Genomic DNA, 13,574 nt, shown 5'->3' with positions numbered 1-13,574 from the left:
GGCTCTTTTTCCATGAATAATGAATAAGAACATCATGTCTGTTGCCAGGTACACAACATAAACAAAGCTCAACACAAGGGCCCTGGTATGGTGAGTTTGTCCATTTGCAACAAAGGAATTTTGCAAAGCGTGAGCCAAGTTTTAGTGGAGGGTGGGACGGGCTGTTGTAACAAATAATGTGAACATATGTTATCAGAATCTAATAAATCAGCATTTGGTTGGTGTGGAACAGAGGCTGTGCAACGGGATAGACAGAGATGACAGAAAGCTCCAAATGAGTTCATTTTTCTATTTTACAATCGGTCTTATAACACAAAGCTGATGATTTCTGTAACGAACGGAGATCGTCATGAAAGGAGCCTTATGGGATTTGAGATATTAAAGGCTTTACCAGTTACATCTTTTTTTTCTTAAGCCTTGGTGTACCAGGTTGAGCACAGGTCAGCACTAGGGATGAGAACACTGAACCCTTACTATGGCATTGATGGCTACAGGGTAGGATCTAAAAAAGGTGCATGGCCACATGAACCCAGTGCATGGTACTGGGTTCCTTTTATACCAAAAGACCCTCAATGTATGAGCATTTTGCCTATAAGCTAGTCTTATGGCTTAGATTCCCAAGGTCAGACAAATAGTGAGATTCCAGCAAGTAAACAGAGAACAAAAGTGAGCTGACATGAAGGCCAAACAGTTTTTATTTTGTTTACTATAAAGTATGCCACAAATACTTCTCTGTCTTTCTAAAATCAGTTCCATACTAGGTAGCATGTATCTTGTTACACAGGGTGCTTGTGTTCACACAGGCCAAGTAATGCCATCACTGGCTGAGGGCTTATAGTTTCCATTGATTTGAGCAAGAATTAACAACAAAACAAAACTAAAAGAGTCTCCCAATGCCTCAGTTTCCCCAACTGTAGGAGAGGACAACTCCAACCTACTTCAGAGATTCCTTATGAAGAACTGTATTAAAATAAAATGGCTTGTTCTATTTGTTTGAGGAGTTCCTGGGAAGTTAGATTTGAATGGTTCTTTAAATGCACTGAAGATGCTTTACTAAGGAAAAGAATATTTCATAAAGCAAAAAATTAGTATGTGACAAAAGTAATCACTCCCTAATGTCCATTTTATAAGCAAACATGTTTATTTTGGGGAGAGAGTTAATTAAATAAGGTAGAATGGCATAAAATTCCACAGAGATTCCAGTAGCTAGGTCATGGCAGGTAATTATGTGGGTAATTCTTTTGCAATTAATCAATTAGTGAATTCACAGACAATGGCAATATTAACACAAGAGTTTGGAAATCTTTGAGATGTGTCAGTTTATTAATAACAGGCAAAATGGAATAACCTCACGGGTAAGTAACCTAGACGGTGAAGGGATTTCAAAGCCCTTCATGTGAAGAGATGGGGGGTATTATGCTAATGAGGAGAAGACCTGGGATGAAGGGCACATTATTTTATCTTTAAATATTTACTAAGCTATCATAAGGGCTGCAGTAAGGGCCACTAGCTGTTCTATATTGCTTCAAAGGATCAACATGACCAACAGGTAGTGGTCACAGTCACCTGATGTGGGGTCGCAGCAAGGACTCGAACAGTCAGGGCTGTCCTAACAGGATCTGTGTTGCCTGCAGAGATTCTGAGTGATTCCTGACCATGGAGGCAATAAAGCAGAGCATGCATAGCTCTTGTTGATGGGAAGAGTACAAGGGGAACCTACTGGGAGGGAAGGAGAGGAATGTAGCACAGGCCACATGACATTTCTGGCCCCCACTAAAAACCAACCATTAAACTCTAAGATTTTTAAAAATGCCATCATAAAACTGTAGGTGAAAACTCTGTAAGTGGATAGTTATCAAAGTGCTGTACTATTTGAAATGGTCTTTCCAACCTAATCACTGAAATACATCAAGAAAAGAAAAATCCTCAAGTAGATGAAAATAACCAAGGACTCACCATCATACTTTGCTAAGACTGCCTGAACATCAGCATATGCTTGTAGTTCCAGAAGTGCTTCTAGAAGGTTTTCATGGATGTTGAACATGCTCAGCAAGGGGAACTCCTTCATCAACTAGGAAAGAAGAAATCAAGGATGATTAATATAGATTTCCTATTTTCTAAAAGTACAATGAGAACCAAATTGTAATATATTTAGGATAAAAAATATAATTTTAGAAGTATAGGTAATACTGAATTATAAGTATTCATACCAATTATTATTTTGTAAAGCATTAGATGCTCAAATCTTTTCCTGCTATTTTAGGAAAATGGCAACTTTGAATTGGTAAGAACCCTAAGGTGGAAGAGAATCCATAAGTGAGGGGGTCTCATAAAAATGGAGGAAGACGCTTAGCAGTGGTGCTCAGTAATGTTAGAATATGATAGATGCAAATTAGGCAAAGATTGAACACTATCTCATAGGCATTAATAGGTTAACTTTGGTAAGAGCAGTTTGGACGAAAACCAGAGAACAGAAGGGTAAGCAAGCAAGCACTATTCCTTGGAGCAGCCTGGTGACAAAGTTAAGGAGAAAAAGCAGGAAAATAACTAGAAGGTGATATGGGTTGAGAAAATGTGCAGGTAGTTGTAGAGAGTAGCAGAAAGGATTGCTGTTCAGGAGTTCCTGCTGGTGGCCTCAAGAAAACAGGAGTCAAGATCATTTTCCAAAACTGAGGGAATAGTTTTGGCAGGGAGGAAATTTGAAGATGGGGGTGACAGTGTAGAACAGCCAGAAAGGGATTTGTAGGATTGCTCAGGCCATCTCGAGGGCTTAACAAATTGGGGACCGTGAATTCACAGAGGCTACAACTGGCATCCTTGTCAAGTTTTAGTTAACAGTGCTCACCAGCCCAGGTACAATAGCAAAGATGTCAAATAGTGAGGTTGAGGTGGGCAGAATGGACTAGATTCAGTAAAAAGTCACAGAGCAAGAAGAGTGGGCTAGAATTAGGAAAGAATGATTAAAGCAATGGCCTAAAGGTTCTAGACAGGATGGGGAGGAAGAGTGGTCCAAAGGGAGGCAAGGGATATAATAATGAACTTCACTAGAAAGCAAACAAAGAAGAAAGGGCCAAGAATTTCAGATAAAATCTTATCTTACAGAAAGATAACCAGGTTCTTTATACAACAAAATCATATGCATATATGGTATGTGTATGTACATATGCACTGATGTATATGTACATGTATATATCCTCTATTTAATATTTTATATGGATAACTGTTTTCTATTATAAAACAATGCTCTCTTTTCTTGATGCCAACATCTTTAAAGCAATTGTGCTGAGAGAAATAATATTCAAAAAATGGCTAACTCACTGTTAAGAAACCAGTGGATACGTTGCCTTGACTATCCACTTCTTCCTATATTAGAAACATTTGCCATATTTTGTTTTTTAGAGCCAAGAATCATTTAGCATATCTATAAAAATAAATAATTTTCTGCAGTCCCAAAGAGCATCATATTACCAATGAAAAACACCTATCAAAATGATTATGTGTTCGGTAAGACTATCTGAACCCCCTAGAGACAGCCTGCAGTATTTTCACTGCAAGTAAAGGAAGTGAATAAGACTATACCACACATTGTCAATGTTCTGTAACCAATAAAAGTATCTCTTGTTCTGGTTCACTTTGATTCTGGTTGACATCACTCTTTGATTCCCCCCCCCCCCATTTCTAATTAGGGCTCGTTAGAATTAAAGCTCTCTGTCATTCAGCATTTGGCAACACAATAAAGACATTCTCTAAACTGCAACATTTAAACATCTGCCATTTTTGACCAGTTCTTCAGGTAAGGTCAAACTTCAAGGACTTAAGTCTTATTCTGTAATTTTAAAACCGTAGCAGCAAATAGTAGCACGCTGCAGCTTAGAAACTGAGAGGGAGTCTCGCCAAGACACAGTGAGACCATGTGAGCAAACACAGGAGTCTCAGCCTGTTTCAACAGAACTTGAAGCAGGACACTAGGCGTCTGGGCAGCAGCACTTTCACGGGAAGCTTCAACACGGTACACAACATCCGAAAAAATAATCACCAATAACAGATTTTAAACATGGCAAATGGCAAATGTTGGAGAAGTAATCAAAGTCATACGACAATTTGGATTCTAGCTTTGCTTGTTTAACATAAACAAGGAAAAGTGAGCCTTCCGCTGGCTCCACCTCTCTGCAGCTATCACCTTGCTGTCCCCAGCCCCTCACAAGAAGGTCTCTTAGAAAAAAGCCATGCACGCTCTGCTTCCTCGGCTCCCTTCTTTCCTCACTGCATAGCTGCACTCTGGCTTCCACCCCACAGCTCCTCGGACTCTGCTCACCCCACATCTACAGGTGACCCAAACTGTTCCTGTGGATACTCTCCAGTCTCTTTCCTTGCTTGACTTTGGCAACGTTTGACAGTGTGATGACTTTTCCCTTAGAACTCTCTTCTCTCTTGGCTTCCTCAACACCATTCTCTTCTGGATTTCTCCATACTTATCCCCTCACTCTTTCTCTAGTTTCCCCCTACATAGGAGTAAGTAGTCTCCCCAGTTATATCCAGTACTCTTCTCATAAACACCCTGACATCCAGGATTGCTCTTGGGTCCAGGGTCTCAATACAGGCACTATTGTGAAGATGGCTCCCACATTCTCACATCCTGCTCTGACCTCCTCCTAAGCTATTAAATCCATTCATAAACTATCTCCCTAACAGTTTTGCCTGATGTATCTAATACTGTGCTCATAAATTCTTCTTCCCCAAACCAACCCTTCAAACCTATTCTCTCTTCAATAGGTATTCCTCTCTCAGAGAAAAGAACCATTAACTCCTGTTACTCTCTTTGCCCTACCAACTACAGCCATCTTAGAGGTCCCTAAACCCATGAACTACTATGTACAAAATGCTGATAGCTTTCATCAAGTTCCTAGAAAGTTGTTATACAAACAACCAGCAAACAAGCAAACACCTTAAGAATCTTACCATGTGCTCTTTTCTCTGACCTTGTTGTCAATAACTTAGTTTATACTCTTATATTATATATGGGCTAAATTGCTCAAATAGCATCTTTTTTGTCCTTGCCTCTCTGGATCACCTCCTTCCAATCCACCCTTCACACTGCTGTCATAATGGCTTTTCAAATATACACACTTAAGTCCACCACACTCCTGTTTTTAAGAGGCAACCACTGACATGGCCCCAAGAAACTAGGCAGATGTGAATACATATTTACACACAAGGCTATTTATCACAACATCATTTATAATACTGAAAAATGCGGGGCGCCTGGGTGGCTCAGTCGGTTGAGCGGCCGACTTTGGCTCAGGTCATGATCTCACCATCTGTGAGTTCAAGCCCGGCGTCGGGCTCTGTGCTGACAGCTCAGAGCCTGGAGCCTGTTTCATATTCTGTGTCGCCCTCTCTCTGACCCTCCCCTGTTCATGCTCTGTCTCTCCCTGTCTCAAAAATAAATAAAACGTTAAAAAATAAAAAAAATATATAATACTGAAAAATGCAAGCAACTTAATGTAATCCATTGTGAGGCATTCAAGTATAATAAGACACAGTCATCTTTTATGCTATTAAATATTAACATTGGAGGTTAAATTCTCAAATAATTTTTAATGACATGGCCTAGGAAATGCTGACACACAATGTTACAATTTAAAAAGCGGATACAAACTATATTTTGCAATAAGATCATGCTTTTCTTCTCTATCTATGCATGCACAGAACCACACTTGGTTAGAAATACACCAAAATGTTTTAACAATTGTTATTTATTATTAGTGAGATTAAAGATGATTTTTATTTCTTCCTTCATATTTTCCATATGTTCTAATATATTTAAAAGGAGTATATGTACGTTCTATAAATTAGGGAGGAAAAATTATTATTTTTAAAAATATTTCCACTTATATTTTAATTTTTTTAAAACATTTATTTATTTTTGAGACAGAGAGAGACAGAGCTTGAATGGGGGAGGGTCAGAGAGAGAGGGAGACGCAAGATCTGAAACAGGCTCCGGGCTCCAAGCTGTCAGCACAGAGCCCAACGCGGGGCTTGAACCCATGGACCGCGAGATCATGACTTGAGCTGAAGTCGGATGCTTAACCAACTGAGCCACCCAGGAGCCCCATTTCCACTTATTTTTTTTTTTAACGTTATTTATTTTTGAGACAGAGAGAGACAGAGCATGAACGGGGGAGGGTCAGAGAGAGGGAGACACAGAATCCGAAACAGGCTCCAGGCTCTGAGCTGTCAGCACAGAGCCCGATGCGGGGCTTGAACTCACGGACTGCAAGATCATGACCTGAGCCGAAGTCGGACGCTCAACTGCCTGAGCCACCCAGGCGCCCCTCATTTCCACTTATTTTTGAGAGAGCACAAGAAGGGGAGAGGCAGAGAAGTGGGATGGAGGATCTGAAGTGGGCTCTGTGCTAACAGCAGTGAGCCTGATGTGGGGCTTGAACTCACAAATTGTGAGATAATGACCTAAGCCGAATTCAGACGCTCAACCAAGCCACCCAGGTGTCCCCAGGAAAAATTATTTCTAAGAGTACCTACTTCTCTGTTAAAAAAAAAAATGAAATCTTGCCATTTGCAACAACATGGATATATCTACAGAATATAACGTTAAGTGAAGTAAGTCAGAGAAAAACAAATACCATATGATTTCACTCATGAATTTAAGAAACAAATGAACAACGGAAAAAAAGAGACAAACCAAAAATAGACTCTTAACTACAGAGAACAAATTGATGGTTACCAGAGGGAAGGTGATGAGGGGAATGGGTGAAATAGATGAAAGTATTTGGGATGAACCCTGGGTGTCATATGTAAGAAGTGAATTACTGGGTTCTACTCCTGAAGCCATGACAACACTGTATGTTAACTAACTTGAATTTAAATTTAAAAACAAGAGTACACTTATCATGATGAGCACTGCGTAATGTACAGAATTATTGAATCCCTATATTGTACACCTGAAAATAATATAAAACTGTATGTTAATTATACTGGAATTAAAATTTCAAATATAAATTAGAGAAGAAAACGCAAAAAAAAGAATACTGACTTCTAATATAAAAAAAAACGAAAAAACAAGTAATTCACTCTAAAAATGAGCAGAGAACACGAACATAAATTGTCCAACAGAGACATACAGAGAGCCAACAGGCACAAGGAAAAGATGCTCAACATCACTAATCATCAGGGAAATATAAATCAAGACCAGCATGAGATATCACCTCATACCTGTCAGATTAGCTATTATCAAAAAGACAAAAACCAACATGTTTTGGCAAAGGTGTGGAAAAAATGGAACCCTTGTGTTCTGTTGGTGGGAAATAAATTGGTGCAACCACTGTGGAAAAAAACAGTATGGAAAAAACTAAAAATAGACCTACCATTCCACCCAGCAATTCTACTTCTGGGTATTTATCTGAAGAAGATGAAAATATCAACCCAAAGTTCATTGCAGCATTATTTATAATAGCTAAGATATGGAAGCAACCCAGTGTACATCATTAAATGAATGGAAAAAGAAGATGTGTTAGAGGCACCTGGGTGGCTCAGTCCATTGAGTGTCTGACTTAAGCTCAGGTCATGATCTCACCGTTCGTGGGTTTGAGCTCTGTGTTGGGCTCTGTACTGACAGTGGAGTACAATGCCCTTCCTCCACTAGCACTCTCTCTCTCTCTCTCTCTCTCTCAAAATAAATAAATGCACCTAAAAAATTGTGGTATTATATGCAATGGAATATTACTCAGCCACAAAAAGAATGAAATCCTACCATTTGCAATAACGTGGATGGACTTAGAGAATGTTACGCTAAGTGAAATAAGTGAATCAGAGAAAGACAAATATTCTATGATCTCACTTACATGTGGAATGTAAAAAACAAAACAAATGAACAAACAAAACAAAACAGAAATAGACTCACAGATATAGGAAACAATCTGTCGGTTACCAGAGCAGGGAAAGGTTGGGGGTGGGAGGAAAAGGGGCAGGGGATTAAGAGGTACAAACGTCCAGTTATAAAATAAATAAGTCATGGGGGTGCGGCACAGGCAGCAGAGTCAATAACATTGTGATAACTCTGATGACAGAGGGTAACTAGACTTACCATGGAGATTACTTCATTCAGTATAAAAAAACTGAATCACTATAATATACACCTGAGATTAACAGGGTATTATATGTCATTTATACTGCAATTAAAAATATATTGGTTTCTCATCAAATTCAGAATATAAAATCCCTAGCATGGCACACACAGCTCCTCATGACCAGTCTCTGTCCACTGTGCCAGCTTGCCACGAACAGCTTTTAGTTCCTTAAATAGGTCACATTTATTCTCATTTCTATCTCCATGCTCACCCTGTGTGAAGTGCTCTCCGTTCTGCCTCCCTGATCAATCTGGACAGCTCCTCAACTTCCAGGAACCCTTACCTGCCCTTTGACTCCTTACCTCTTATCTGCCTGGTGAAGCACCCCTGCCCCCAAATTCCAGAGTCCTTGTCACAATGATCTATATCTTCCCCATGAGCCAGGAAAGAGTGTGAGAGTAGAAATTTTGGCTTATCACTAGATTCCTGGTTACTGACTGGCCCATCGTAGGTGTTCCACACATATTTCATGAATGGAATGCTTTCTAAAGGCTTTTAAAAGTTATCTCTACCTTTGGTGTACATATTATACGTGTGCTGCAACAGGCCTACTTCAGGCCCTCGGGTTATATATCCCTGAACATGTTCCTCTACCATCAAAAATCTTCCAATGATTTTATCTACATCTTAGAAAAAGTATAGTTAGAACCCATAAGCCTTGACTCAATGTAATGAAAACCTGTCTTAGAGTATGAAAATGTAAGAAAATGGAACAGATGGCCTAGAGAAGTCTTCATCACTGGAGCTGTTCATACACAGAGGCCAGTCACTGGACAGAGATGCTCAAGAAAAGACACAAGACCTTTCAAATCGTGTAATTTGTAAAAGTTACAGAAGTTACAAAAGTTACTTGTTAAAGTCCCCAGCTCCTAAGCATAACTTTCAGACCCTCCCTCAGCTCAGTGCCAGATGTATCTTGCCTCTTCTGTCTTGTACAGGATTAAACTCTAGCCTTGTCAGACCAGACTATTATACACCATTCCCAGCATTCTTTCTACCGTTACTAGCCACTGTGTTTTTGCTAAAACTGTTCTCACCACCTGGAATACCTTTTCCCATCATTTACAAGGCAGCCTGTCAAAATCACCCCACCCTCCAAAGCCCAGATCAAATGCCACCTCCTAAAGTCACAGCATCATAGAAAGTGAGAGCCAGAAGAGCCCATGGAGATCATCCAAACACCCTCCTCAGTTTACAGATGAGTTCCCTCCCACCCCCGCCCCACCAAAAAACAATGAAGGCTACAAATTTAAGTGATTCAGCCAAACTTAGTGCTGGGACTATGATTCAAACCCAGTCATCAGTACTGATTCCAAATTTCAACACATCAGAACCCTAGTCTCTGGCCTGCCAAGCCCAGGACAACTACACCATTTTGCTTAGGCTTCTCTGCTACAACACTTACCTACCTTTGTTCTGTGCTTACATGCATGTATGAAGACAGCTGTATTACAGAGGAAAGAGCCCCATATGTGGAGTTGTTCCTGAATTTAAAACTCACTCTTTTCTATTACTTACTACCCAAGTGACATTGCACAAACTACTTACCCTCTCTGAGCCTTGGTTTCCTCATCGCCTGGGTCTAGGCTCATATGGCATCTTCTCAGACGTTCTCTACCACTCTATCTAATGTCCTCATCCCACTCACATCACCTTTTTCCACTGATTCTATCACAGTCTAAAATCATCTTACTTATTTGTTTATGTGGCTTAATATTAAATCACTTAAAAAGCCAAACAAAAAAGTAAATAGATTGATAATAGGTAATACTATTATTACAGGGGTCAGTAGAATTTTTTTTTTTTTTTCTGTGAAAAGCCAAAGAGTAAATATCTTGGGCTTTGTGAGCCGTATTGTCTCTTGCAACTCTCAATTCTGACACTGTAGCGTGAAAGCAGCAGTAAGCAGTTACTTACAAAACCAGGCAGGAGGCCAGATCTGGCCCTCAGGCTCTAATTTGCGAACTCCTGGTTAACGGGAATAAATTAGAAAAAGTAAAAGGTCTTCATAAGAAGAGTTTCATAGTGATATTACATTTGAAAAACGTAACATCTCTTACAGACAACTGATTTGGCAGACTGTAATAAAATAAAAAAATAAGAAAGGCCTACCCATAACCCAATTCTTATGCTTCCATCTCTGTTTCCTAAAAATCATTCACATGAGTTTCTGCGCAGTTACATTCTGTGATATTCACACAGGATGGGGAGCACTGTCATAAACAGTGGAATGGATAGATCAAGTGTGGTATCTACATATGACAGAATGCTTTCAGCAGGCAAAAGGAGTGAATTAAGCCTAATATATCTCAATGTAGAAAAATATCAAGCAATTTTAAGAAATACTCTGTAGAGAAATACGCTGTAGAATATAGCATCTAATTAAATATTTAAATGCATACAATTCTACATATCATTTATATGGGTATGCATTATGGAGATGTAAGGAAAGCAAACTGAAAAAGTTGCTGGTGCCTCAAGGGAGGTAAATGGTGTGAGTGGTGGTCACATGGGGGCTACAGCTTTATACTGTTTTATTTCTTTCAGAAAGGAAGGTGAACAAAGACGACAGAATTTTTTTAATGTTTATTTATTTATTTTTGAGGGGGTGGGGAAGAGAGAGAGGAGACAAGAGGATCTGAAGCAGACTCTGTACTGACAGCAGAACCGGGAGATCGTGACCTGAGCCTAAGTCAGACATTTAACTACTAAGTCACTCAAGCGCCTCAAAGATGACAGAATTTTTAATTAATGTATTACTATTTACTATTACTTAAAATTAATTCAGGGCAGTGATACTGTTTTTATTATTGTCTGTGTGTGTGTGTGTGTGTGTGTGTGTGTGTATGCACACATATATTTTAAAGTTGCTTCCTCAAACACAGGAAATTCATTAGCTGTCCTTTTCATTTGTAATTGCTCAAGTCAGGAACAGTTCAATTTTCATCAGTTAGACTTTGTTTTCTATTTTCAAACTGTCTTTGAAGCACAATTACTTCTTCCCGTTGGGGGTGACTCTGTAGTTCCTTAAGGTATTGATGTCTGAATAAACAACATTTGGAGAATCTCCTCAAAAAATAATGTGATCTAATAGATTTTAATACACTGTACTTGAGTCCTATAATGATATCAAGATAATAATCCAACTTCAGATAAACCACAGTTTAGAATCCCACTTCTGAAATCTCCTCCACCTGAAATGCAAAGTAGGTCCACTGACAGATGTGGTGTGAAGAATATTATTTCACCTTGAAGGATGCCTCAGAATTAAACTGACTGTAAGGTAAGTTACTTGCCTCTCTCACCCTTAGCATTGGAGGAGGGGGTGGGCTTAGACTTAGATGAGACTACTTTGTAAGAAAACTCTTCTGTCATAAAAGTTCCTCTTGCTTCTTCTCCAGAGCCACAAAGGCTCCCATGGCACTTGTATTCAAAATAAAAGAGAAGGCACTGGATAAGCAGTGGGGCTGCTGGAAAGGGTTCATCACGGGAGAGGTAGCACATTACATAAGTTAAGAGCACCACCGCCTTTGGAATCAGGTCTGGGTTCCCATCCAGGGACAGTGGGGCTTCTGAGCACCGAGTGAGCTGATTTTTCTCACCTGCAAGAGCAGAATAACACCTGGCTCACAGTGCACCCAGACACAATATGGGACCTTGACAAATGGTAACCATTATCCTTAAATAATGTTTATCCAGGTATACTGCATTTTCAAAGTGCTGTTTGTTTGTTTTGCTGTGAGTGACTAGTTTTGTTCTTGGTTTTAGCTGTCTAATACAGCATATCTCAATTTATTTCATTTTAAAATACCGTACAAAAAGTGTTTTGGTGGTATAATTAGCCTTTATATTAAGAAACTTGAAGAATGAAGATATATGATAAATACAAGGCCTGTTTTCTATAAGCTAAGTCATTCTAAATAAATCTTTAAACTCACTCACTATCTAGCATAGCTCTGTTTATTTACTGCCAGCTATCTTCTCCATGCTGGTAATTGCTTTCTCCTGGCAGTCAGAAATTTATATGCCCTGTTTTGCCCAAATATTGCAGTTCACGTGCAGTGAAAACACTAACTCTCCTATGAGTCTTCTAATACCTATGGGGAAGAACATGGGATGGGCCAAGGATAGAATTTCAGTTTCAATTTTACATCATCTGGCTATTGTCAGTTCAAGTTTATTTCAGTGGAAGAATCTGAGGCACTTCTGAGGTTAACATTTATGAGCTCAAATAGGAAAAAAAAGGAGAGTTAATTCACTGGATTTGAAATACTCTATGGACATAATTTAGAACTACAGTCTGTATGCTTTTTCTCAGCTGACTTACAGGATGAAAACAACAGTTTAAACCTTTCAAGTTTGATTTGTATCTATTTAAACGTTTTATTAGTTTAGCTATCCATGCATTGTTCTACGAGTGAAAAAAGCAATGTGAAAATTCTTACATATTTTAAGACAGGGGTAATTAAAAGAGATCCTCAACCAGATTCCTACTGAGGTCAATGCAAGCTTGGCTTAATTAAAGTTTATAGAATTTGGCCTGTATTATATTCAAACAGCAGATACTATTTTGTTATATTTGCAAGTTTGACATTATTTAATTATAGTTTCAAATAAAGGCATAAACATAAAATAGAAAAGACACTCTGTATTGCATGGTTATTATTTTGTCAGTGATTTTTACTGATACTAAGGGCCATGAAAAGAAAGATGGAATTGTTTACCAGAGTCCTGGGAGATTCATGAGAGTTCCATTTACACAGACCACTATAAAATGCAATGGTCTGAGGCTAAAACATACATTAATCAGAAAATGTCATTTTCAGAGCTAATCTAAAGGAAAATATTAAGCTGTATCTATTGAAAAATGACATGATCAATACATGACCTCTCTGGACAATTAAATCACCAGTTAACTAGTTCTTCATGGAACTGAGCACATGATGTAAAATATACCCATCATCACTGATACCTGAAGAGAGAAATAACAGTTGTAGGCATGATGGCAAATCATCTGATGACAGTTCTATAATGATTCAAAGGGCTGGAAGGTTACCTAAATAATTACCTTTCTCATCAAAATTGCACTCCACACATTCCCGAAAGTGAAATCTTCCTTAAATTTTCTAGTGACTAAGACAAGCTTTACGTTTATGCAGATCCTAACAAAAATATTTTCAGTATAAAATGCCCTCTTCTACTTGTTCCTCAATCAGATAAGGATAAAACAAGCATGGTCAGAATTTAGAAATCTTCTTCAAGAAGATTCTCTTCTTGGGGTGCTTGGGTGGCTCACTGGCTCAGTTGCTTAAGCATCTGACTTCGGCTCAGGTCATGATCTCATGGTGTGTGAGTTCTAGTCCTACAATGGGTGAGAATGAGCCCCGCTTCAGGTGAGCTCAAGTCCCGTGACCAATGAATGTGAGC

General features: G+C 38.9%; 1 protein-coding gene across 8 annotated transcripts in view; it reads right to left on the bottom strand.

Annotated features, from left to right (window-relative positions):
* The window catches only part of ST7 (suppression of tumorigenicity 7), a 252,467-nt gene that overhangs the window by 58,555 nt on the left and 180,338 nt on the right, over positions 1–13,574 (bottom strand). For all 8 annotated transcript variants that reach the window (XR_007150291.1, XM_047849622.1, XM_047849616.1 and 5 more), the window contains one exon: positions 1,957–2,071. Coding sequence is in view for 7 of the 8 variants with exons in the window: in XM_047849622.1 (XP_047705578.1) it covers positions 1,957–2,071 (115 nt within the window). In the remaining variant the exon portion in view is untranslated. The remainder of the gene's footprint in view (positions 1–1,956; positions 2,072–13,574) is intronic.

The sequence above is a fragment of the Prionailurus viverrinus genome, chromosome A2, assembly GCF_022837055.1.
Source record: "Prionailurus viverrinus isolate Anna chromosome A2, UM_Priviv_1.0, whole genome shotgun sequence".
NCBI classification, from domain to species: domain Eukaryota; kingdom Metazoa; phylum Chordata; class Mammalia; order Carnivora; family Felidae; genus Prionailurus; species Prionailurus viverrinus.
The sequence above is the reverse complement of the archived record's forward strand: the minus strand, read 5'-3'. Positions and strand labels throughout refer to the sequence as shown.